At 37.0% G+C, this 27,753-nt stretch overlaps 1 protein-coding gene across 1 annotated transcript in view; it reads right to left on the bottom strand.

The window, feature by feature from the left end:
- Positions 1 to 6,475: 6,475 nt before the first annotated feature.
- The window catches only part of RGS17 (regulator of G protein signaling 17), a 74,222-nt gene continuing 52,944 nt past the window's right edge, over positions 6,476 to 27,753 (bottom strand). The window contains exons 3-5 of the mRNA XM_085308432.1: positions 12,820 to 12,909; positions 10,304 to 10,538; positions 6,476 to 6,664 (exon numbers count right to left, since the gene is read on the bottom strand). Of these exons, the coding sequence (XP_085164558.1) occupies positions 6,476 to 6,664; positions 10,304 to 10,538; positions 12,820 to 12,909 (514 nt within the window). The remainder of the gene's footprint in view (positions 6,665 to 10,303; positions 10,539 to 12,819; positions 12,910 to 27,753) is intronic.

The following is a 27,753-nucleotide window of genomic DNA, read 5'->3' on the forward strand; positions in this document are numbered from 1 at the left end:
CGCTGCGCCGCTGCCGCGGGAAGGGCGGCTGGCGGCCGGGGATGGGCGGCGCCCTGATTGGCCGGCCGTAGCGGGGCGGGACCAAGGGGGCGGGGCTGGCGCGGGGAGTGCCGTGCGTGAGGGGAGGCGGGCGGCGGTGAGGGCTAGGCCGGGTGGCTGCGCTGCGTCGAGGGACGCCCGTCCCCCTGTCTGTCTCTGCCGCCGTCTGTGCGGCACGGGCCGTGCTGGCCCTTGGGGTTTCCGCCAGGCCTGCTCAGAGCAGCTCCCGAGGGCAGCGGAGCTGGCGGCGGGTAGTGCTGCGACGTGCCTCCCCGTCGTCGCTTGGGAGACTTAACTCGACACACATTGTTTGTTTCTTTCTTTTTGGCATTTTGTCGTTTTTTTTAACTCTAACCATGGTGGGGGGGGGTGGAAAGCCCTCACCATATCTCCCATGCTATGTCACGAGCTTAAAAAAAAAAGCTCCTTGGGATAAGAGCGGACAAGGGTGCTGAGATTTTAACTTGCACCGTTAAGCGCCGCCTTGCTCCGTAGCCCGCCCCCGAGGCAGTTTGTGCCGAAGCACGTGCGAACAGCTTCCCTCTGCGGGCTGGGCTGCCAAGCTAATACCGCAGGGCTTTTCCTCCCCCCCGGAAGAAGTTCTGGGGACTAAACAACCGTGAGGTGATGAAGTTGCAAATACTTCTGAAAACATATGTTCGTACACATTCTACACGGAAAGCAGATTGAAAAAAAGGGAAAAACAGAACTAAATATGTTGTCAGATGTAGACAGAAAGGCAAGTCACAGAGCCTTTAAATCAGAGATTAGTGATCAGACTGAAAGTCTACTTCTAAAATATGAGTCATCTGAGTACAATTTCTGGTGTCARAATTTTAAGCTGGAATGCATTGAAGATGGAGGAGTCATTTATTTAATAAAAGTGCTGTGATAAATACTGTGGGATGATCTTGGCAAATCGTCTGTGGTACCCAGACAGCCTGGCATATGGGCTTTCTTTTAGATAGCATCAATAGTAAGATTCTTGACTAAACTCAAAACATAGTTTAAAAATATAATTTATTTTAAAAATGTATAGCTATCCATAAAACTATATTAAGCAATATTTTATATTACAGTCATTCAAGGAATCAGCAGGTGTTTGCTGTTCTTCCTTTCTTGTTCATGTCCTAACAGAGCCAGATAATAATACTTTACTACTGAATTAACATACACTGATGGAATAACAGTAACTTCTCCCATGTGTTACATTAAAAAAAAATTATCAGTTTCATAAGTGGCATGTCAAAAGTCAGGATAATGATTATGCACCTAGGTTGTTTGAGTAGTTGGAAATTAGGACTTTGGATTTCCAAAATGGAATGAAACTTACAAGTTATAATGTTCAACATGAAAATATGTTATTTGAAGTACTGAATATTAAAATGAATGTTTGATTAAAAAGATTTTTCTTAACACTGCAGGTGCACCTCTTTGGGCAAGATTCATTGACAAAAAACACTGTAACAGCAAATCAAAAATACACTTGGAGGTCTATGTGGAGATCATACAGTTTTTGCAGCTAGATTGGCATTGATAAACAACTTAGAGTGTTGYTTATGAAATTTTATTCCCTGAAAGCTTCCCTTAAACTCGCTACTACCTACCTGTCCATGAAGTTCCTTAAAGTATAATAAATAATATAATACAGGATATCATTTTCTCAAAAGAATAGAAAAAAATGATCAAATTTGTGCTGGCTGATTGTCAGCCTTTGAATCACCTCAATTACATTCCTGTCTTAACTTGGTTAAAGGAAAGGGCAAAATCTGGCCTTTGGCCTAAAGTTAATGTATTTATTTCCTCCAAAATGCAGACAGTGCTAATGCCAGCTGGTTTTGGCAGTGTTTATTGCATTGTTCTTTCATCGCACAAAGGTCACTTCTGCTGGCAGAAGTATTCAGGACACTTGTGAATGGAACTGAAGTTTTGTTACTGCAAACGTACTCAGGCTATGGGTGAATGGGATGAGAGCGTTGTCATTGCAGCCGTGTCCTTGGATGCTCTAAAGCCATACTGTGTGGTGCCTCCAAAAAGCAACAACGTTAGGGACTGAGAAAAGTCTTGTTTTGAGGATGATAGTCAGACATGGTTCCAATCAAGTCAGAACAGATGCTGCAGCTGTTTGTACAGCCTTAATTTTTTGCATTGTTGGATTTGGTAAGGACTCAGAGTGTTGTTGGATATTTTAGCTCTGCCAGGAGCCGGCTTACAGATATTGACAGGTGTGAACTTTATTGCTTATGGTGTAGGGAGTCACTGAAATTAAGAAACTTGACTAGTTTTGAATCAGTGTCGTGGAATACATATCCTAAATAGCTTTTGCAAGCACTTACTGAATATGAAAGCTGTCAGTTCCTTAGGGCTCACAGCATGGTCAATCCAGCAAGCTGCTCTCACAGAAAGAGCTTCTCCCCTTTTTCAGATGCTAGTTTCACAGGCAAATGCTCCTTGTGCTCACATTTGACTCAAAGGGGAGCAAGTCTGACATCATGAGGTCTGGTTATTTAACTTAAATGTAATTCTACTATATTTTGTCAGCTGAGAGCACAACCTAGCAGACACTTATGCATGCTTTTAAGTTAAAACACAACTATTATTAGCTAAGAATAATTTCTGTTARCTCTGTTATTCTGTGAATGGTTTGTATGGATTACACTCATGCTCAAGTGAGCTGTGTGTGACCTGTGCACATGGGAGCAGCATAGCCACATTTGCAGATTATTGGGCAGTCTTAYTTGGTTCATATGGGTTCAAGTTCCAAGATCTGCACTCTGGACACTTCTGCCACGGACTTTTCTTTTCTCTATCATACCTTCATATCATGTATACCTTCATTCACATTTAGTGAATGTTCTCTGTGTTATTCGTGGATTTATTTTATCCTGGATGTCCCGAACTACTATTAGCTCCATTATTGGTAAGTTAGCTGTACACAGCTAAAATGAACACATGCTTAGTAAAATATATATTCAACATTAAAATCAAAAAGTCTTAGTATACCCAAATGCTCTGCTTATTTGTAGCTATTCAGGATTAGACCCTATTTGACATGTAAGATTTAAACACTGGACAAAAATAACAAAAACATAACTTACTTTCTGTAGTGTACTTGCTATATACATTCTCATGAAAAACTGAAATACAAGTTAAATACATACTTATTTTATTCCAGGCTATAGAATAAGTGTATTTAGGCAGTTTTTCAAAGTGTATAGTACACTGCATGCACAGTAAATCAGTTTAATAGCTTGACTGTTTTACATTTTGTGTTCAAAGAATTGTATGATAGGCAATGAGATCATGTTATGGTCTAATTTGTTGTCCTTTTGGACCATATCTGTTTATTCATAAAATTTTGGGAAAGCCAACCTGATACATGAAATGATATGAATCACTTTAATATGAGCATTTGCTCTGGAAAAAAACTCCGTAAAAGTTACATTCAATTTATAAATCTTACCAAGTAGAGAATTTAASACAAGAAATTTTGAACGTGATTTCATTGCAGTATTACACTGAAGATTGGTGTAATATTTGTCAAAATGATGTAACAGTTTACAGATTTTGGAATCTTATGATAGAAAGAAATCAAGATAGTATTTCAGGGCCCATGCATTTAGTTTTAAGAATGTCCTCAAATGGATGACTTGTCTGTGTTGACAAGAATTTCTACCTATCTCAAATATCTTATAAAGGTAGCTCATGACTAGCAGGTCACCATCAAATATAGAATCAAGAATATTTAAGTCTACATTTGTAAAGACTTATGCATGCAGTTTTGCCTCTTACACACTGTTTAGATGTGTGAATCAAATGTATTGTGCCTCCCAACACCAACAAACTTGCAATTACACAATGTAAATATATACATATCTGATGCTGTGTATGTTTACCACAGTAAATATAACTGTAATCAAATACTAGACACATGTAGGACTATAGTTAAATTCCAATTAAGAAAAAAAAGCATCTTTAAATTCATTATTTTAACAGTATTTCACAGTAGAAGGAAGCAGTCCTTTCTCACTGAATATTCCCTCCTCTCCTCAGGATTTGTAAACATCATAGCTATTATTCTATCAGTATATAATTAAATATTTTATTCATAATGGTAAATAGCTAACCAACATGAATAAAGTTGTCATAACACAATAACACTTTCAGACAAAACAGGTATTTATTAATAGAAACAATTATAAATATTTTTGTCTTGCATTTTAAACTACATTTTCATAAATAACAATATTTAAAAGTGCTGAATATGGTAGGATAGTCAGCAACGCCACTGTAAACAGAATTGTTTTCCACTTTGCAGATTTTTTTAGATCCCATTTTGTCAAACACTACAACAGTTAAAATATTTGCATAGGGAATAGAGAATAGCCCTTTTAATCATCTCCTGAATTCTATATAAATTACAAAACCAAATGAGTTTAAGAAACAGTTTTTTAAATTGTTCATATATATCCCAAAAAAGCACACAGGTTTCAAGTAAAAGGAATGATTAAAAAAATTCCCCAGACCTGCTATTTGAAGCATGTTCAATAAATTAAAAAAATGAGAGGTAGTAAAATAAAGGAAAAAAATAAGCCCCAGAAAATAAACTAAGACCTACATCCTGCCAGTTACAAGTACAGTAGCAAAGCAGTCACAGTACCAGTGACTTAAACAAGAGCTGGCAAAGACTGCCTGCAAGGAGTAACTTGCTGGTTGGAGCCAAATATGTTGGGGCTAGCTTCCCCTCAATTACAYATTTTTAAAACTGTTCAACTCCATCAAAACCAATGAGGCCATGCCATATTTAGTCTTATGTAAGTGAGAAGAACCTTGCCTTTTAAGTCTTAGTATAAGACCAGAGTTGTTAGTATTAAATATATATACATACATACATACATATATATATTTAACTTGTATTCAAAGCCATTTTATGGTATATCTTTTAACAGTTTATGAGGGATGCTAATACACATTTTTCTTGTATATGATAGGTATGAAGATTATTTTTAAGTTCCAAGTTACTGTCTCTTTAAACATCAAAATGCATTCTAAAATTGGACATTTGTTGATAAAAAGGCCAAGCAAACACCTATTAAAAACACCATGGCAGCAAAATGACTTGAGTACTGTGCTGCCTTAGCTCTGATTAAGGGCTCAGTACAGGATTCTTTACCCAGGAAAGACACCTSTTTAGTTTCAGTAGGCATTTTGCTTGGGTAAGGACTGTAGGTTTGCAAGCCCTTGAAGTTTGGTTTAATATTACTCTCCAAACCCCTTATTTTCAAGGAGTACACAAAATCAGTCAGGCTAGAAGCTGAGGTGAGTCTTCATTAACCTGCCACCTCGTAAAACATTACTTTGTTTAAAAACATTTTTTACTGGATTTAGATTTCAGAAAAAGAAAATCTTACAGGACAGATGCAATTCATCAAAATGCTCTAAAATGTTCTAAAATGCTACATGTAGGCAATCTTTTATTAAACTTCTTTATTCAAAAAACTAAATTATCAAGCTTTTTGTGGTTTTTGTTTGTTTTTTGTTTGTTTTTTTTCTGAAGTACATAACATTATACAACAGTGTTAGAACTGGATAGCCAGTCTTTAATARATCAGTTACAGTATCTGACATCAGAAATGTACATTGAAAATCTTTGTTCTTTCAACAATTAAACAATATCAGCGCATAGATTGTGTCACCCAGATAAGGATCCCTTTAAGTGGTTTGTGCTTTTTTTTTTCTTTTTTCTTTTTTGACATTGCAAACTCGGTAATGAAAATGCCACAGTTTTGGCAGTGAGCAACCAGAGGAATCCCTCACTTGATTTATTTTAAATAAACAGTGATAAATAGGATAAATAGCTCTTTTTTCTGTACAGAAATATTGGCTTCAAAAAGTCAGTGTATTGTACTCAGTAGAGCATGTTGAATAATGCTACACCTTAAAAACTGGCTTTTTCAGTTAGTGATGTTAAAAAATGTAAGCCTCTTTCTGGTTTGCTGCAATTGTATGTACCATAAGACTGTATTGCACAAAAAAGTCCTTAAATACAGATATAATTTATGTTATTGGATTAAATATTGCAACAACTAYGTGGTAAGTGAAGCAGTTTTACCTTGCACATGCAGTGTGAGAATACACAAGGAGACTGTTCATAAAACTACAAATACATCATTGCAATCTTGACTGCAGTTAGGTGAAAGGAGTGTGAAACAAATGTATTTTGGCAAATCCATTGTTCCCATCCCCGCCATCTCAAGCAAGGAGGACCTTGGTAAAAATGTAGACAGAGACCATAATATGTATTTGTTTTCTTCACAGTAGCCTGAGTAGTGCTAAACTGTAGTTCTCCAGGAACTCAGCTCCAGATGTTATTAAACTACTTTTCTTCCACCCCACCCACCCAAAAAAACCAAGTTATTTTATTTTCAAATTAAAACTAAGTTTCAGAAGTAGAGCCTGTAATATTTTCAACAAGAGACTTATAGATCTGAGAGTTCAAAAACCTTGGAAAAGAGTCTCTGTGCATGAGGGTGTATATCTGGAGCTGGGCATCTTCATACATATGAGGACTGGGATCCAACAAGTTTCTGTTGATCACTTCTCTCACCCGGGAATCAAGACTAACCTGGAGAAGATGAGAACAGACTAATATTAAGCAGGAATATTGGAAAGGCTGTATACATATATTTATTTCATGGGGTTTCACAGAACATGAAGAGTTTATCAGTTTCTTTATTCAGGTTATGTTCTGTGCTTCTTTCAGAGCACAAAATTACAGGCTGAGCCTATCACCTCCAGTTTGGTTTTGGCTTGGTCACTGCATTCATCTTAAGCTCTCTAAGTTCAAATGTGCTATATAACAGAATAAATACAGTGCAACTAAGTAAAGCTCTGAAGTTTGGGATTTTCCAAAATATATTATTTTACTATGAAATGTTTTGCTTTTTACATGCATACTATTAAATATTTCTACCAGGGGAATTTTGAATGAATTTCACTCAGAAAGGTGATCTTTTTTTCTGATCATTTGCAGCTAAATCTTTTGATCTTTTGATTCCACATTCTCATTTTGCTGTCCTACAGATTTTTTTTTTTCATTTTTTTCAGGCACTAGTTACAAATCACTCAAAGTTTGTTGTTTTTCTGTTAAAATCTTCATTAATAGTAGTATCTCAATTTTGTTCTTCCCTTTAAAACCCTTTAGCATCTGGTAATTTATTCTTTCATAATATTGTTTGTTCATATTGAAGTTGGTAGCAAGTTTGCAAGTTTCCATTTTAGCTTCTGATTTTATTTTCCATCTGTAATGAGCTCTTGTACCTAGGCAGAAAAGGGCATATCACACTTGGGATGAATGCACAGGTTATTTTAGAATATCATTTGGAAGTTTCAGTGTACAGCTTGTCCCCAAAATGCCCTAAAAATGATCAAATTAATGTCTCCTAGATTAAGCAAAACGGCAGTGAAACAGGGAAAGCCCACTGGGGCTGAAGAGGTTACTCAGCTAGAATGAAAAGTCTAAAATACTGAATTCAGAAGTACCAAGTACAATGGCTGGCATTGACCAGTCATGCTGTGGTCATTTAAAACAGGTTACAATCTTGCCCCATAAATCTGCGACTATATAAATGAGTATCACATTGTCTGAAGGACTATATTCGGTCCTGGAAAACTCCATATACCAAGATACCTCCACATATGAAGGGTGCTAGTAGAGATGGTTGAATATTGAAAATTCAGAATGTGCATGGAAGTGTGAGCTTGTGTATTTGTGTACGTGGTGAAACAAAGTCTTTGAAATACAGTAGTACGGTATAGTATTGAGGACTGCATACATTTGCATTGTATCTTCAGTACCAAATATAGAATATAGCATTTTTTTGGTTTTGTGGTATGTCACATATTTGTGTATGTTACTGTCATAACAGGCAAGCTCTTTCTCCTCAAAGAGTCACTCTGCTCCATAGTTACCAGCCACGAGACACAATTATGATGCCAGTTAACTGCAGATACAGGCAGCCTGTTTGTGCTAGCAGGTTTTTCCCACCGTTTCAGTATGTTTGTCCTAGAGAATGCCCAGAACATCTGTTTAATGCACACTCTTCATCTAACTGCTGATTGCCCTGGCCGCGTGCAGCACCCCAGGAGACGCGTGCACCGCGCCAGCAGTGATGCCGCTGCAGCGGTGTGAGCAGCCTCCGCTCCTTTCCCCAGACATGTGCTCCCACCCGCACAGTCTCCCTCCCTCCCACAGCTGTCTGTGCAGCCCTACAGCTAACTGAATTAAAGAATCGATCCATCTGAAAGTGGTATTCTTTTTTCTGGGCTATTTTTCAACCCACTCATTTTTCTGATTGAATGCGTCGTATAACTGGCATAACTGAGCAAGCAGCCTGGACTGCGTGGCAGTAATGAACTGATGCACTCTGCCAAAGGCTAGCTGCTTTTAGACACAGCAGCATGGAGAGACACAGTGTTCTCGTTGTTTTGAAGGCCAGTGGTGCAGCCATGTGGCTTAGAAATTTTCTGAATAGATTTCAACCTTAGACCATTGCATATCTGTAGGATAAAAATGACACATTGAGGTTTAATCAATCCCTCTCTCGCCCCCCTCCACATATATACACACACAGAGATACATATCTTAGCAAAACCAGTTTATGCAGCCAGCTAATTTACCTTTTGTCATCAATATCATGGCTAGTTTGTAATGATTTTTTTTTGCCATTGAATATAGTGAAAATCAATTGCAGTTACAGACTCAAAAATAATTAATTAGAGATTTGTTAATTCACACTGTAGTTTTTCAGTGACTCAGTAAAGCAAGCTGGCAAAATGAGTTGCAATTTTTAGAGATATCTGGTTGGTAAACAGAAGTATATGAAGTATCTGGTTGATATGCTAAGGCTTTCTGCTTTGGTAACTTCATCACTGAACAAGTGATGCTAAATGTTTCAGCTCTTATGCCAAAAGATAACATATGGAATGGGATGCTGGGATGAACATGAACTTTTCAGCTCATGTGATCTTGTAAAGGCTTGTCAACAGTTCTTGTTTGCTTTATGAGATTTCCAATAGGGGCAGGAGCGCTAAAGTGGCTGCATCCACACACGTCCAGTGCAATAAGTTTGTGAGCAGTTTTGTTAAACGCTAAGCCAACAAGACTTTTGTACTGTTATAATTTTAACTGCTGGTTCCGGTTGGGTTAGAAAGGGGACTAAGCATTTAGGACATATATATACGTACTAAAGATATATATATATATATATATATATATATATACACTATAAGAAATACACATTATTAGCTTGCTGTATTGGCAGTTATCTCCAAAACAGTATACACTATGGCACTAAAGAAAATATTGGAGATATAAATTGCGTTTGGCTTCATTCATATGAATGAATTTGAAAATTGCCACAAAAGGAGTACCAAGTTAAAATGTAGAAGGGCAGATCCACAGTGAGCATAGATTAGCATAATGCCATTGAGTAGAAGGTATGATGTAATGCTTGGAGAGAAGAAAAGGATCCCAAAGTACCTGACATGACCTAAGAAAGACTCTTCTGTGTTCCAGAATATGATTTGATACATAATGCTTTTTATTCACTTCAGGTAAAGATCATTCCAGAATTTCTCTATTTCAGTTTGAGGATTGAAGAAAATTTTATCTAATTTCCTAGATGTTATAATCCCCATCCTAAGAGAAAATACCTGATTTCAATTCCTGGACTAGCTGATCTCACATAGGAATAACCAGTGCAAATTCTGCTTTGCTCCCAGATAGTAGTTACAGCAAATCAATCTGTAATGATTTTAACGCAAATTATTTTATGTTGTACAACACAAACTGTGAACATGTTCCACGTTTCTTTTTCTCTGAAAGGTCATGCATATGATATTTCATATGATGAAAATTTTGAAATTTGAAGTGGGCTCTGAAAGTCCATTTCCCTCACTGCCTGCCTTTGGTAGACATGTTCCAGTACTAGAGAAGTATGCCCATTTCCATCCCTTCTGATTCTAGAGTTTCTCTTTTATCTCTCTTACACAGCAGTTGAGGCATTAGGGCTAGTGAAGCTAAGTGGCTCGGCACCTGTGTCAACATTTTTTCTGTCCTTTCTTTCTTGATTTAACTTTCCGTATAAATAATCGCTCTCATCTGACACATTAGGCAGACTTTATATCCCCCATCTGGGAATCCAGGTATGACATTTCTGCTCTGAAATAACAGAAAGTGCAAATGTAAAATTTTCAACTTTACCTCTTTTGGTGAAAGTATAGAAATGTAATCTTCATATATAAGCCTTGCTTTTTCTTCAATAACTTTTTTGTTCTGTTCCTTCTTTAGATCTTCACATGCGAGCCAGAAGAGCAGGTTCTCTTCACTGTACTCTGTTCGAAGAAACTCTCTAAAAAGGTTCCTCCCAGCTGGTGTTTTCATCATCTTGTCAAAATTTTGAGCCCAAGACAAAATTTCGTCTGCAGTAGGGTTTTGGCTGCAAAAGCAAAGTATCATTACAAATATGCTTCTATTTTTGTAACAGTGTTTTCATACATTTGGCCAAAAAATTCTCCTTTCATTTGCACTTTAGTCCAGAGTGAAAATGGGACTTCAGCAGTGACAGGAGAATTTTGTTCACTCTTCACTTGTGCTTTCACTATCCCAATAGCCCACTAAAGGTGTTTAGTACTAAGAGACACACCTGTGGCTTTCCACAAATTTATACTAGTATTGTTAATCACCATACTCAAAGCAAAATCCAACAACAGAATTTAATTACAGCTTCTGTAGTTAAAGGAGATGAGATTTTGAGAAGCTGACAATATATTCTCTTTCATGATGGGTTTAGATGACACCTGATGTCACTGCTTGCTTCTGATGGCGTTTGGCCGATCACTGGCTGCCACATGATTTGGTTCAGCAAGGACAAGAAAAACAAAAAGGCTCTTGGCAGCCAAGAGCATACTAATGAGGCCAAACAAAATACTAATTCAGAGAGCTTTTAAATTAGCATATTCTCTGCGCTTGTACCTAAGGGTTGCTAAGCTTCTCTCTGTTTGGTGCTATTGACCTGAATGATGATCTGTTGGCCCTGGATGCAGTGGATGCTGCTGGCAAAGCTGAAAGGACAAGAAATGGAGGGAAAAAAGTCCCTATTCCCATTTTCTGTAGGAAGCTATTCCTGGCTTGTAACAGTGGATGCCCCAGATAGATGATTAGAAGACCACCTTGCTTCAATAATCCATTAATACACAAATGAATAGCTTGAGAAGATGACACTTGAACTTATTTAGCAATAATTAAATATCGTTTCAAACTTAATAATGAGTGCTCATCCTCTCTTTCCTGATAGGATCCAACACAAGAGTTTTACTAGCTTTGGTTAAAAACTTCTGTATAATCATTTTGCTCAATAAGTGACATTTGGCCATGTGATTTGTCTTCAAAACCATTATCAACTTCTACTCTACATGCAAGGCAGACTGCATGACAAGAAACTATTTGTGATAGTGCTTTGGTAGACTGAAGGATCAAATAACCGAGAAAGTGTTTATCATTTAAACTATCCTGAGCAAAATAATTTTAATCTGAACCAAATAGTATAAGCATATAGATTTGAACAGCTCTGTGAGGAGACTGAAAAGAACCTGCTGGAAGTGGATGGAGCTGACAAGCAATCTGTGCTCCCTGGTTGTCTTTTGGGAAGTTCTTTTTAATATAGTAAAATGTAGGTTAAAAAAAAAGATACAAGATGAGGCCATTTGGATAGTGTTTCACCTATTAAGATCTTTTACAACCGTAAGATATATCATTTCATTAAAAAATAATTTCCTAAACACTGGTTTCCTGAGGAGATCTGTGAAAAATAGTTCTATGTTACATACCTAATTATTTTCAGGAGAGAATCAGATGCAGAATCTCAAATTTGATAAACTAAGGTCATTTCTTTCTAAGTAACTCATCTTGATATTAGGATATCGAAGGAGAATTTTATTCAAAGTCTCGGTTACAGCAAAAACACCAAAGCTAGCCTAAGCATCTAGCCCAAACGCAAGTCTAAACACACAAACACTTGTGGAGTAGTGTCTGAATATCCCTTGTTCTCCCTAAAAGAACAGATAGATACTTAAAGAGGATATCAGAAAGGCTAACCTTAAGTGATGGATGTTAACTGCTGTAAGTTCCACTAACAGTGAATGGAATGAGATAGATTTCTTCATGGGCTAACTTAAGGTGCTCTGAGTCACACTATTAGTCTCTCCATTGGATTACAGAAGAATCATAGGTTATGTAGGATACAGTTAGACAGAAACAGAAGCCTGGACTAGTAGAAGTACGTGTAAGCTGGACTTTCAAAGTATGTGCTTCCTTGGTTAATTTAGCCAAACCCATAGTCCAGGCTATTTTACAAAAAGTAGCCATGTTAAAAATCTGTATGTGAACTACTCATTTACCAAAGTCAATTTTTCTTCTTGTCTGGATAAGCAGAAGAAAATGATTTCAGAGTTAGCAGAAACTTCTTATAGAGGACCATAAATTTATGGAACCACTCACACAGCTTTCCTCCTTTCCCCATGAGTAAGTTGCTGTAAGTAACCCTGGCTTATAAATGTCTCTGTTGGGATTTTGTTACCAGGCCCGATTTTCTTCCATTTGTATAGAAATTTTAGAAGGAAAGTCATTAAAACATCATTCCAAAAACCTCAAATCAAAGTAAATCTTGATATTAAATATAGGCAATTAAAAAATACTGGAAGATGATTTCAGAAACTTACCATTCTTCTATAACTTGGATGCTCTCCATTTTGGTTGTGTGTGTTGGCCTTCCTGCATTGTCTCCTCTATCTTCATTCCTAACAGTGAGGCTGCAATGTAGTACAACACTTTATTTTGTCTACAGGAAGTTAATTTAAAACAATAACTACAGGAAGTTAATTTAAAACAATAACTAAAACAATAAATAAAAGTTATAAACCTATGTAACGTGCCATTTTAATTATTGCCTATAAAATTTAGACCTACAGGTTGGAGAGAAATTTTTGATAACAATTTCTTCCTTAATTTCAGTGAATATTAAATAGCAGATGCTGTTAATATGTATAAACTTTCAGAATGATTTCCCTTAGCAAATTGAGAATAATATTCTCAACAGTAGAATAGAATAGTAACAAGAAAGGGTAGGTAGCATAAGAATATCTGACTTAGACACTGAGGAGGTTTGGTGTCCCACCAGTTCTGGATGTTTGCTAATTCTTTTATGAATATTTTCTTTTTTTCTCTCCCAGATAAGATTGCAGTATATGGCTGGGATAAAAACTCAGTGTGCTGCAGGTCCGTATCACTTCCTCCTTTAACCCAAATCTGTTTTTTCATTCTAATATATAAAACTTACTGGCTTTTCAAAAGAAAGGTTTCCATTACCCTCATATTACCAGAAGCAAGGAAAAGAAGGACTTCCTTTATGTAAGGGTCTATTTTTTTGTTTCTCTTTTCAGCTGGTAACTAGCATCAGTTATTTTTCTGTAGATGTCTTTTTAATCGGATTTCCTTCGTTGGTAGCTGCTTTGTCTCTTTGGGCTCTCTATCAATGCTCTAGAACATGGTATTACCAGAAAAAACGTTTACAGAAACACAGTTCCTGATAACTACTGAAACACAGCACATTCTGTATGACCTAAGGATTTGTATAGAAAACCTGGTTACAATAATTAAGCTTAAGAAGTGTAACATCTTGAAGAGATGGAGATTTCCCTTTATCAGATGTTCTTTACCTGCTTAATGGAGAAAAAAGAAGCAAACAAGCAAAAAGCCCTTCCCTCCCCAAATCCCAACAAAGCTTATATTTTGAATATTAAGTGTTCATCATATGTTGATGCTCTCAGTCATTCTAAGTGGAGATATATAAAAACATGTTGATAACATAAAGCTTCCCCCCCGCTTTCTTCCTAGCCCCTCTCCATTTATGAGTTTTACTGACATTTTTTCRTGCATTTGGCAGAGTTAATAGGTGATCTCAAATACACTTTTGAAAATTGACAGTTTAAGCTCCCAGATAAAGCAGAGCACATATTCAGACTTAAACATTACAAAGACATACACTTTCAAACAAAGCTGTTTGATACTGGTTGCTCCTTAACTTACCTGCCAAGACCTTAGTTCAGGCCCTTGGTCCTGCTTCCCCTGTTACAGCGTAGGAAAGCAGCTCCAGTGCTGCTAAGGTGTTAGGGTGCCATCAACCGCTGCAGGAGAAACAACACATCCTGAACTCTGGGGTTGGCAGGTAAAAAGCCTTTCCACCTCCTTTGGCCTGTTGCTTGTCAGTCTATAGAGGGAGCACCCACCAAAACCAATGGGAGTTCCATGTATAGAAGGAGGGAAAAAAAGGGACTGTCCACTTTCTGTCTTGTAATCTTTAAGTCCACGCATGTAACTGCTCAGGGTCATTTGCACCTGGTTGCAGCACAAAGCTGGAGTGAGCGAGAAGCGGGAATGCACAGTGCTTCTCTCCCTCCCTGCTCTGCGGTCCTTACATAGGACAGCATTCATGTCCTCTGCTGGATACGGGGAGTTTAATGCCCTTTTGCTACTTGGAACAGTAGCAGAATGGAAGCAGAAAACAGCTTGTGTAGGTTGGCAACGTGAAAGGATGTTCACCCAAGGCACAGCCCTTCCACCAGAGAATGAAACTGCCTGTCTTCTCGGCCACATAAGCAGCAGCTATACTCTACTGAGATAATTTACTTAASCAGACGGTAGAATTCTTCTGAGCTTTGGATGCAGATCCTCACTGGAATTAGAAGGTGACTTGTCTGAGAGCAGATAAGCCACACTATTTAATATGATGTCTGGGGTCAAATATTGTTTGCTCATGCAAAATCTCTGCTAAACTTAAGAAAAATAGTATTGACTGATGAAGATGGACTCCAAGTACTGAAAGGCGAGTATAAGAAATAGGAAAAATGACAAAAAAGCCTTGTTGACTTCATTTCACTTTTTTATCAAACTAGTGAAGTAGGCCTGTGCATTTTGATTTTTCACAAGACTGCATTGTGGTAGAAGGTTCTGATAGTGGCCCCTGAATGTAGTGTATGATTTTCTGCTATTTTTACCACTATGATAATATAGAATAAACCCTTGGCCCTAATTCCTTCATTTCAGCATTCATAGTTTGAGTTCAATTGCTGAAAGTTAGTCAACTTTGCAACACAGGCAAGACTCTAAAGCAGCTTTATACTTGGTTGGAATGATTTCTTAAGTTCAAGTATTGTAGTTAGAGCTGTGCTAAATTTGTAACACATCTTGGCCTAAATTCTGTGTAATTTTTCCAGTGACAAACAATAGCAGTACATTTCAACTTTTATTTATCCACATCTGTCAAAGATTGGAGTTTCGTCGGATACATTATTTTTGATATGTTCTTCCTGTGAAGGAAACCATCACTTTTATACAGAAGTACATTCAATTCAGACATGGTTCTGTTTTTACTCAGGGACCTGGTTCATGTTCGCTTAGAAAAAAATTAAATATTTACACATTTGTGACTGCAAAGCTAATTTGAAAGCAGCCTTTAAATAACTTGGATCACAGCAACAGATTGCTACCTTTTACATCAAAAGGAAAATATTACATTGTTATTTGCTGTGATGCTATCTTCAGTCAAAAATACCCCATCAGTTCAGATTTCTTCATGGAATTCAAGCCATTCACAACGGCAAAAGCACCCTGGATTCCCTGAGTTAATATCCTTGATAAATCTTGGAAGCTAGTTTACTATGTCAGAAGGAATTATGCTGTATGATGTAAAACTAACCAGAGTAGAAGTAACATGATAAAAATCAACTAAATAAACTTACTTGTTTGAGCTTCTAAGTGAGAAAATTCCTAAATTGCCTTATCAAGAAACAGATAAATAAAAGTGAGGTGTTCTAGAGAGAAATCTGATATAAATTAACATATATGATGCCATTATTATTTATCATTTAAAGTGCATATTKCTGATATCTTTATAATTTAGAGATGTAAAATATATGTCATGAAATTTCAACAGAGCTAATCATACTTGAAAGGAGGAATTTGGGGTGTCTGAAGGCAGAGCTGAAGTGGAAAGCACAAACAATAGGTTGTGTTTCCGTCCCTTTAAAAAGTTTTCTCTGCTCATTTTTATGCTAATTTAATTGCTCTGGAGAATATGATACAAAGTACTTCAGTAAGCCCAAGAGGCTTGACCTTGATGTGGATTTCAAATATATCTTTGGTTTCTGMCTTCTACAAAAACAATAGTTATTTTAACTCTGGCAACCACTATTATTCAGAGTAATTAATTTTCTGTTTAGAACTTTGGGAACTTTAAAGTAAAAATGTTAATGATTAGGGACTGCTAGAAGAAGTATACAAATTTTAAAAAGCCAACTTTGTATAAAGTTAAACTGGTCYGGGTTCACTGCCGATGTGTTTTTGGAGGAACCACTAGGATTCAGAAGAGTAATGTTTATTTGTCCAGCTACAATTCTTCAGCTGTTAATATTCATGCTCAGCAACTAAATAGTTGTTCTGCTCAGTAACAGTTTTGCTAAGTCAGTATTGCAGCCACTGCTGCATGGTAAGGCAAAAAGGCCAAGCTAATTGGACAGAATCATCAAGAGAGTTGGAGTAACTTAACAGCAGAAGTCTCAAAGAACGCCCTCAAGGCATTTCAGCCAGTGATTTTAGCTGTTTGGAAAGTTCCCTAGTGCCCCTACTGCTGCACTTATTTTCTACTGCCRTTAAGAAACTGAAAACCCTTTAGATCTGGGACCTGATCTTCATTCTCCATATACCCAGCACATGAATGGACTTTAATTGTTTCCCAAAGGTCAGATTCTCATGTACCAGTAGTTTAAATCTGGCGAATAAGTGAAATTATTTCTAGTGAATATCACTCTGGCAAGAAAACTGTGCCRGCATATCTGGCGATAAGACTGATATTCTATCCATTCATGCTATCACTGGTTACTACTTACTCTTTTTTTTTCCGTTATATGCAGTTATCTCCAGTACATCATCACAGTATTTTGTAATTATRTCTGACGTTGAAGACAATATGTCAGTTAAAACCTGTTCACCAAAAGGTTTTTATTGTGCTGTCATGAAGATAGGGAGTAGAAATCAAACGAGGACACCATGATATAGTCAGTAGGCCACTGGGTTGCCATTCAGGAGATCTGTGTTCAATATCTACCTCTTTCCTGAAGTTTTTAGCTGGTAGGCCCTTCAGAACAATTATTATATTTTACTCTGAATCTGTGTATGTAATGCAGTAGGGTTGTGACCCTTCTAGCCATCACTGCAGCACAATAACCTTTTGTAATCCAATCTGAAGGTCACCTAAAATCAATTGCATACTCATAATMTAAAGGCAGAATTTAATTCTTTGGATTAAAATCAGTGTACAGCTGATAACATSTGGATTACAATTGTTCTGATATGTTTCTTTCACTCATTTGCTGCCTGAAAGAGCATATCTCACTTGGACTAGTGTTCACCCTATCCTACTCCTAGGAAGTTTAGTTGTCATTAGATCAATTGAGAGAATATTTTTAGGTCATAGGTCTAAAGGCCAAGAAGAGTTGTTTTGATGCTTGAGCCCATTTTTTTGTATAAGCAGGCCACAGGAATGCTATAACTTAAATAATGTAGATTTAACAGATGTAGCTTAAGTGGAGCATTTTTTTAAAAGATCCAAAGCAGAAGGAAAAGAGCAAGATAGCAAAATTTCACTGTGATTTTAAAATTCCACTGAYGGATTAGGTAATATGGCGCTTAACCTGAAAATGTTGACAAACATTAGTCAAATCTGSCAAGTAAATTCTATTGGAAATACTTTTCAGGGTATTTTGGAGGAAGAGAAGCCCTCCTTTAAACCAGTAGGTTAGCRTGCTCATCTGAGATTTGAAACACCCATACTGTGAGACTCTTGTGGGATAGGTGACGTTCAAGCTGCTCTGCTGATGCTATTCTACTTGATAAAAATAATTGAATACTCATTATGCAAAACAGAAACAAGAGACTCTTAATGCCAGATGGGTTCTAACCTTAGATCTTCCACCTGTTGGTTTTATCYTGCGTCCTCAATACAAAGTGCTTGTGTCCCTCTATCTCTCCAAACTCTTTGATTCCTTCACTTTTATTGTAAGTGTCTAGAATAGAACATTCCATATGAGCACAAAAATATTTGTCATGTCTTGTCATCTCTTATCTCTGATAGCTGAGAATTTAAAAATAAGATACCCTCCTGTGAGTAAGAATAGCAAGGCAGAATAAAGCATTWTGACTAAAGTAATACCAGCTTGTGCAAAGCATATAAGTGCAGAGCAAACTTCAGCTAAATTATTGGAAMTGAAAGAATTCTAGATCCCTGGCTTGCATGGACCCCTGGAGGTCTACAGTGCCAGCATAAGTGCTTTGAAATTAGTCCACAGAAAAGGATGAAGGAGTAAAAATCGAAAACTTGATATCTTCAACATGTCTGCATTGGTGGTCTGCAAGAAACTTTGGAGCCAGGCCATGGTCTGTTGGTCAAGAACCTTGGAAACAATTTACTTAAAGTGGTCAGAATCTGGTCTGATCTGAATCAGCTGAATGTGATAATTTTGTGTCAGGGACAACACAGAAAATCAAAGTTCCTTCTACAGTAGTGGAAGAATGTCATTTCAAGAGTTGCAAATTAAGGATGTGCAAGTGGTATATCTATCCTAACATATTCTCTATAGAAGACTAGTAGATAGTTTTACATCCTTTTCATAATACAYGCTATCTTTGATATAACTATATTAAATTCTTTGGAAGAATCTGGTTAGTTTGGAGAATTACTATTCCAAAGAAGAAACAAATCAAAAACATGTGAGGGATTTTTTTTTGGAATTAATACCCATGCCAATTCTTTAATGCGTTAAGATTTTCAGRGCTTCACTGAATTCCATGAAGAAATGTAAGATGCAAAATTTTAAACTGAATAGAAATTAGAATTGTAGTGAAAGATAGCTCCTTCCTTTTCTGAGGAAGTGGATTACCTCATGCTTGAAACTAAGTGATGGAGATTTGTTTTTAGTAGACTGACACAGGAAAGCAGTCTGTTGGGGAGAAGCCAAYAATTAGCATAAGGCTATAATCAGCCTACTTGGCAGTGTCTGCTGAAACTATAAACTCCTTTCAAAATGTCCAGGCACCTGTGGTGCTAAGTTTCCTGAATGCCAGAGTTACTTTTGCCTTAGGTAAAAAGATGGTGCAATAGACCTGTATAATCAAAATAGTTTTAAAAGAAAAAAAAAAGAAAAGAAAAAACACAACTCCTCAGCTGTTGAGTGAAAAAGAAATATATTTACAAGAAGAGTTTATAAACTTGAGGCCTGAGTCTGTAAGCGTTAGCTCACATAAGACAAAAACAAGTGTTTATTTTTGTCCCATCATTCTGGCCTGTAACCATACAACYGACAATGTTAACTGGCCTTTGTTGTCTTCTCATAGATCACAAAGGTAAAATAAAAATTAAACAAATGGGAAAAACAGATGCTTGGTCTCTTCCAATGGCTAGAATACATTAAATTTCTTGCTTTCCAATTTTCCTTGGTGGTATTTTTTCCCCTTGACTGAGTTTGCTATGCTGAAGTTTGGTATACTTCAGATTTTTGCCTTTTTCCATCTCTTTGTTTGAAGAGCATACAGCTCAGAAACAGTATGTAACAGACGGTTGGGCACTTGTTTGTGCAGAGAATGTGCTTTCAACTGAAAAGCTTAGTGTCTGCTCGAAATCCAGTAATAGTAAATGCAGGCAGACTTCTGGCTCCCATATGCACCTTTCTGCATACCATAAATCCTGCGGGCCAATGGGGAACTCAAGGTGGAAATTTTCTGGACTGATTTTTGCTCTCCTGGAATGGATGCAGAAGCTGTTTCACAGGCTTTTCCACTGTGGTGTTATAGACAATATAGCTTATTGAAACTGAGTTGTGTTCCATACAAATTTGTCAGTTAAAAATAATTGAATTCTGTATTAGATTTTAAACCCTACATTTTTCACCAAACAATGTTCCTGAAAGTTTCATATTCATGAAATTTCGTGATTTGTTTTGATGCTTTTAAAAACAATTATCTTCAAATTATAAAGTAAAATAAAGAGAAATCTTGGTTATTCATTGTTAGCAACTGGTATTCTAATCAGTCTTTTGTAATTAATTTTATAACTAGTGAATATAATCAAATAATATATTTAAATGACATTATTAACTTTATTAAAGTGCTTAACTTAAAAAAAACACTTAAAAATTAGATTTTGCCACAGTAAATTTTTTTCCAGTAAACTTGCTGATTACAAGAAAAGATATTTTCTAATAGGAAAATAATTAATCAGAAAATCTAGCAGTTATAACTCTTAATTTCATGATTCTGAAGTTTCTTAAAACCTCATCCCTTAGAGCCCTGCAAATACTTAACAATTTCACCTTTCATTTGGAATCACTTTTATGCTTTTATGTTGTGGAGAAAAACTTGGAAGTGCAAGCACCAAGCATCAAAATCCTAAAACATAACAAAAATTGCATTTGTTTCTTGGATTTTTTTTGAAGTCTCCTTGCTTCCCTAAATAAGTCTTGAGATGTCTAGAAGAGTGAAGTTGACAGAATGCATGTGAAGTATGAGAAGCTAGTAATAAAGAGAAATTTGTGAGAAATTTGAAAGTTCAGAAAGAAATACACTTAAATATACTACAAATGAAGAGGTTCCTGTCTTTTGAAAGTCTGAACTGAAGTTTGGTTTTGTTAAAAGGCTTATGATAAGACCTGCCCCTTCATGGTTCAGAATTGTGAACTTTCCTGTGAAAAATAAGAAATTTCTCAGCTTAATCTGAGATTGGATGTTTCTGGCACACTTTGAAGGTGGGGGAGACCAGGCTAAATTTCTTATTGCTTTTGCAATAGCTCTACTTTCTTAATACCGTGTTGAGCTCAGTGTAATTGGTCAAAGTCATTACAGATTTAACCAGGAACAATAAAGGAAGAAGGAGATCGATGGAAATTAAAGTTTAAGATATCTGGAGCATCTCAGGCTATTAAGGTCTAGTCAGTTAGATATTCTTACTTATGTTGTCCTACTCCTCAGCTTGAGTAAAAACAGAATTGAACCCAATGATCTAGTGCTTAAGAATATAATCATCTCTTTGTTAATGGAAAGTCTTGGCCAAGATTTTGGAGTTTATGTAAGTTCATTATATAAGGTTATTAAACTGCATCCCACATGCCRCTGTGAAGGTAGATGATCCTTACTAAAATATGAATGCTGAGCTAAAGTAAGTCACAGAGAGATGTGTTCAGTAAAGTAGGTACCTAAAAACATTTTTGCAAATCTACAGTATTCTACTCCTTTTACAGTTTAAAACGTAATAGATCAAAAATCTGGAAACCTTCTCTGTTCGTAAGAGGCAGTCACTCTAACCGTTCCTTTTTAAAGACATGAGCTAGATCCTCCTGCTGTATTTCCCTTAAGAGTGAGGGAGGTCAGTATAAATTTGCATGACAACATACATTTGAATTTGTCCTAACTCTGCATTTTCCTTTTGGATTCCATGAAGCATTTGAAAGCAATATCCTGTAGAATCCAAAATCTGTGTGTCAGTATGTTTTTCATCCCAGATTGCTCCTTGTGGTTTGATCTTTGATGCCACTTCTCTAGTGATTCTTTCTTCTTTTAGAATAAGTCTAGAAGCTGATTGGTAGCGGAGAAAGCAACCTGCTAGAAAACCACCGACAAAAGGGACATTCTTCTAAAGTACCCACAAATATAACCACAACTGATTTGCATATACTTAAGATGTGAGTTTAGTCTTTGCCAAGTCAAATACATTTATCAGGATCATGTTTAAAGAAAGACTGCAATTGAATCATATGTTTGTGGGCTATTTTAAACAATGTAACAATATTTACACTTCAGAATGACTTATTTTTCCTGGGTGAAGGAGGGAAATGCTCTCAAGGGCAATGACAGTAGATATAGGCTTAAGGGTATGTGAAAGCAGACGGGTCCTTTGAATGAACAGCCTTTCAGAAAGACCAGCCTTGCTGAAAATGCTTTCCTCTGCTACCCTTGTGTGCCTGATTTAATCTATCTAGCTGAAGATATTGCAGCTCAGCAGGTATCCAAAGGCATATGGAAACTACTTGCACTGTACTTGAACTTCTGAAAGAAAGGATAATACTTCCCTTGAACTCAGACCATYACTGAGCAAAAGTTGCAGCTGTGCAAGAGAGGAAAGATCTACTGATTTAAAGCAACTGACTTTCCTAAACTTACTTTCCTTTTTTTTTTTTAGACATATTTTATCCTTCACAAAATTTATGATTTAAGAAAATACCTTTTCTGCTGGATTCAATTTCAAAGAGACCATATTACTTCTACATAATGATAGTCACACTAGAAGCTATTACAACTTGTGGAAACCTTGAAGATCCTCTAGGACAAATTTTTGATATTTTGTTCTCAGATGTAGAATGTCATTTCTCTATAGCTAAGCAATTTGAGTAGGTTCACCAGCCATTGATTCTTAATGGAATTACTCTATCCTTGTTTCATTACTGTAGGGCTAGTTTCTTCTTGAGGCAAGATTCAACTCAAGAGTGTATTTCTATTGTCAGGTCACCCAATGGGTCACTAGCTGTCAGCTTCATTCCTTCCTTCAAAATAATATTACCATTTGTTTTCTTTCTTGTACAATGGAAACTTCTAATTGCTAGACAATCTGCAGCATCCTTACTCCTATCTAAGGCTATTTTGCAAGCAATTCCTTCATGCATCTGAGACAATTAAAAATGGTAGTTGTCCAGAGTTCAAAGAAATAGAAGTTATATTGTTTGAAATTATGATTGCATGAATAAAAAGCCTCCAAGCAAGCCTAATAATCTCAGTGTATTCTGATAAATAGGCCCAGTCTCTTCTTCCTTAGTGCTGTTAATTATACTGTGTTTGCAAAAGTAGAAATAGTAGCATGATTAAAGAATTGAGCCTGACTAGAATTGCCCCTTCTATTACTTGTTTCTTAATGGGAAGAAACCCATGGGAACATTCATACTAAATTCACACTTTTTTATTAGATGTTTTAAAATTCTTCAGTTAAAAAGGTCTTTCTACTTTTGGACAGTATAATTCCTACTATGATGTTTAAGAACATCTTTCCTTATCAAATTAACCTGGATCAAACCAGTGTGCATTTACCAAAATTAAAATCAAGTGAGATAGGGCATCTTCCCCCGGCGCCTTTCTGCTTAACAAACCTGATTGAGAACTTCCCTCCCAGGCTGTACATAATACAGACAGGCCTCTGTTTGGAYGTAAGTTAACTGCTGTTTTTCAAATTTTCTGCTAGACAAGGCCTTGAGCTGGCAAGTGCTTTCACCATGGATATCAAAAGGAGCTGAAGGTATCCATTATTCTCCATAATGGGTGCTCAGCATCTGGCAGTATCAGGCCCTAAACCAGCTCCTTCACAAGAGCCAGAGTTGCCATCTAGACAAATGTTTGTGCTAGGGAATTACTGGGGGTGACTAGGCAAGTTCTCATCTCCTCTGCCGTTCTGCCTAACATAATGAGTATCTGACCCACTTTTCTAGTGAGAAGATCTTCATCTTAAAAGTGTTATTTACTGGAGGAGCAGACTCATTTCCATGATACAATCTCTCATTTTTTCTCTTGAAAGTCTTGGACATTTATTCCTGTTTTAACTGACATATTAAACCAATTTAAAAGGCTACATGCTTAAAAAATAAAACCTATGTAAGATGGAAATTTTGCTGCTAACAAATTTAAGTAGCCTAATTTTTTCCCTTTCAGCTTGGAGTTACAGGCTCCATTTATTCTTGCAAGTAAAATGGGCTGGGAGAGTTCTTTGGCCTGGAGGCTAACTGGCACAGCACAGCTCAAGTCCATAAAGCCTGTCTGCAAAACAGGGTTTCTGCATCTGTGACAGGTCATTGCCTGAAACTGAGCACTTTGGCACTGGCCAAAATTCTGCCAGGGAGTTAACATTGCTAACCTTAACAGTATGGATGATTGTCTGAGCCCATACTGTATCCTGAACCTGTTTAGTTTACTAGTATAGATGTAGCCAGTGTGTTTAATTTGGACAAGATTTTTGTTTGTTTTTTCATGTTAAAGTCTTTATATTATTTATATAAATATTAAAGTCTCCATGATGAATACAATTCTGAGGATTTGCAAAGCTGTCTTTGCTCCTTTAAAATGACACCATCTATCAACATATCTTATTTCAGCTTTTATTTTGATCTAGACCCGTTTTGAACTCTTACACATTTCAATATTTTTGTGTCTTTCTACAGACTTTTAAGTTAATGTTTCTTGGTGTAAATACATAACTGTCAAATTTGGAATAAGGAAGAAAAAAAAAAAAAAAAAAGAAGAAGAAGAAGAAAAAGAAGAACCCTGAAGCCTGTCTGGGGAGCTGTCATAGGCTCAAATCTCCTAAAAGCTGAAAATCATACGAACGGTAGTGAAAAGTGGACTTAGATATCCTCAGCACTCTTGGGCTTGATTGATTGATTGATTGGTTGATTTCCACAGCAAAAGCCAAACTGTGTGTTAGTGCCAGAAAATCTGTCATGACATGACAAATCTTTCTTCAGCCACTGTTCCACAGGCGTCAAGCTGAATAGCACTTTGGCACAAGCAGGTGGGAAAAGGCAGTGAGTGGCGAGGGGGGAGCCAAGATGCTGATGTCCTGAAGCAATCCATCTCTTTAGCAGCTCTGAGGAGATATCAAGCTGCTTTACTCTGTGGAGGGGATTCTGTCATTGCTTTCTCTCCTCCTGGTATCCTCAGGAGCAGCTGTCCCTGAATACACTGTGCATGCTGCACCAGGGCAGAATCGAGATCATTTTCTAAAGTTAACTAGATTTAGGTTGCTATCTCCTTCTAAGGAGCTACTGTCAGCATCTTACATATGGCTGAATTAGAATGAGGCTTGTGTAAATCCAAATCCCCTCTGAGCATATATTTATTCTTCAATTTAGGAAGATTGAAGTTCTGATCTTTCTTTGCATTCCAATTTCCTTTGCAGAATATTTTGCTTGAAATAGGCCTATTTTCTACAGTTAGCTTCTGCTTTTAGACTGATGAAAGTTTCTTATCTTAACAATATTAGACACACATTTGGTTTGTGAAGCTTCAGAAACATTTACCAAACATTTGCTAATATATTATGTTTATGCTGTACCCGTTCTCTGACTTGCTTGTGCTATCACAGATGGATAAAAATGTCAGTAAATACATGAGCCTCCATCTGTTCTTCAAAATTAAATGAACTTTCAAACTTTAAAATATTAAGGATCAAATCCTAATACTAGTAAAGCTTGGCCCAGAAAACCCAGTGCTCTTCTTTGTGTTAATGATGATTCTACCACTGGCACGTAAACTAAGTTAACTGACTAGGTGCAATGTAAGATGTTACTCCATTTTTCACATTAGACTTCTGTTTTGTTGTGGGGAGAAAAAAACTACCTCATACCTCTGAAAATAGAAACRTTTATCAGTTTACATGAAGATAGGCTCAAGTTATAATGTCAAAAGTTTTTTTTCAAACTAGAGTTCTTGGCTAAAAAAATTACTTAAAATATTTTATATGTTGAACATCTGCTTAGTATGTTGGACTGGCCTATACAGCCTTTAGTGTTTCCATCTCAATTTTGCTGTAGGTCAGTAATACTTTAGTGACTACCTCTCCGCAGAAACTTGCTAAAATATGTGCAGGATATGGCTTACTGCTTTTTCTTAGAGGAGTGTATAATCTTGATTTACTTCACGTGTTCCACAAGGCAACGACCTACAGCAAAGTTGCTTCTCTGTGGCAATGACCCATGGAAACCTGCTCCTGCTGTGTAAGGCACCTGCACCTGCTCCAGCAGTGTGCAAGACCCTGTGCAGGGGACTGTCCAGGTAGATGACATGAGGTTGTAAAGAGGATAAGAGGAAGATAGGAAGATAAGAGGTTGTGGATGAGGCTGGAAACAGAGTTTGTTGGGCTGTTTTTAGACCAGGGGAGATCTGCTTAGTTTAGAGTAGGGCTCCACAGTGACCCAGGCAGGCTCTCATGAACTATAACAGGTTAATTTTAGCTAAACTTCCTTTAGTCGATTTTACATTAAACTGTGTTTTTGCACATTTTATTTCTGTAGTTCTTTTGGCTTGCTGGTAGCAKTTTTACTTCCTGCACTCACATCTTATTCTTTAGAAACAGCTGCAGGAAAAATTACAGAGGAGTGGCTCACTGCGTTTAATTAGTATGCCTGAGACTCCATTCATGTCATGCCTCTGCACCTTGCAGTGTCATTTATGTAGAAGAAATGTGCTCCTCTCTTTAGAATAACAGGATTTCATACCTGCTTCACGGGGAGGTGCAGGAGGTGGTCAAGCCCGCTGCCTCTGAAGTCCTGGGATTAGACTTGTGTTGAATTGTATCTGAGACATATTTGTATTCTGGCTCAAGGAGAGGGCAAACTTCCAGGAATTATTAGGCTAAAATTGACAGTCTGGCACAGTGTCACAGAAGGGCCCAAGCCCAGAGATTGGCAAGTCAGACTGTGATGCCCCAGGAGAGTTGTGTAAACAAGCATGCACAGAGCCACCTGTCCCCATCTTGCCCTGAAGAATGAAACATCCACAAAACTCCGGTAAAATGCCTTGCTCTGTCTGCATTATAAAGCAGAGTGAGTCTGCTAAATATCATACCCCTTAGGAAGGCAGGCTTCTCCCCTCTGTTTTTTTAACTTTAAAGATCATCCCTTTCTTTTGCTTTAAAGGGAAAAGAAATGCTTTCCTTGAGTATTATTTAATAAGTATTGTTAACATAACTTAGCAAAGTATGAAAAAAAATACTTGACAAGCTATTTATTTTTAGAGTGTCTTCTGCTTGTTTTTCCAAATTCCAAGAATTTAAATTTCTTATTTTAAGTAGCTAAGGAAACCTTGAGAGGCCCGTTTTTCAGGACAAAGTGTTTAAGTCTCTGTCCCAAACTCACCCCACAGTGCATTGCAATGAGAAAAGGAACGGGTTTGCCAGGGAGCTTTCGCTCACGGCCTCAGAACGTAGAATTAGGGGTTCAGAGMCAAGATGCTCTGAAGAGAGAGTCTCTGGAATACCACTTTTTGTAGCATKTGTAATACAGTGAATTTTATCCAGCTTTAAATTTTACCTGTCAGACAGTGGAGCTGCTTTCCTAAGGAAGCACCAGTGCTGACCATTGCACTATGATTACCTGGGGCAAAGCAAGTGATACTGTCCCATACAGGTATGAAGCCCTGCGCTGGCTAAGCCCACTAACACTTAAAATAAATTCTTCTCCAAGAAAGAGAGAGAATGTTTTCATCTTCAATCTCTGTTACAGTTACTGAGAATGATAAAGGAACCTTCTAAGATTTTTCAAAGCATAAAATGGCACAGAATAGAATATCTTTTTTTCTGCTAAATATATTAAAAAATATTAGCTTCTATTTCAGTAAAATATGGTACAGTTCCCTGTACTTCCATATGTTACTCTAGAGAACAGTAATTGCCAGCGTACTTATCCATATTTGCTTTTCCCAGGTCTGATGTTTTGAAAAAGTAGAATGCAGAGAGCTGAGTACCTCTGTTTGAAATATGTTGTTTTACATGTTCAGGGAGGCAAAGAATAAAA

The sequence above is a fragment of the Rhea americana genome, unplaced genomic scaffold (genome assembly GCF_003343005.1).
Source record: "Rhea americana isolate MKP2758 unplaced genomic scaffold, rheAme1 scaffold_275, whole genome shotgun sequence".
Taxonomy (NCBI): domain Eukaryota; kingdom Metazoa; phylum Chordata; class Aves; order Rheiformes; family Rheidae; genus Rhea; species Rhea americana.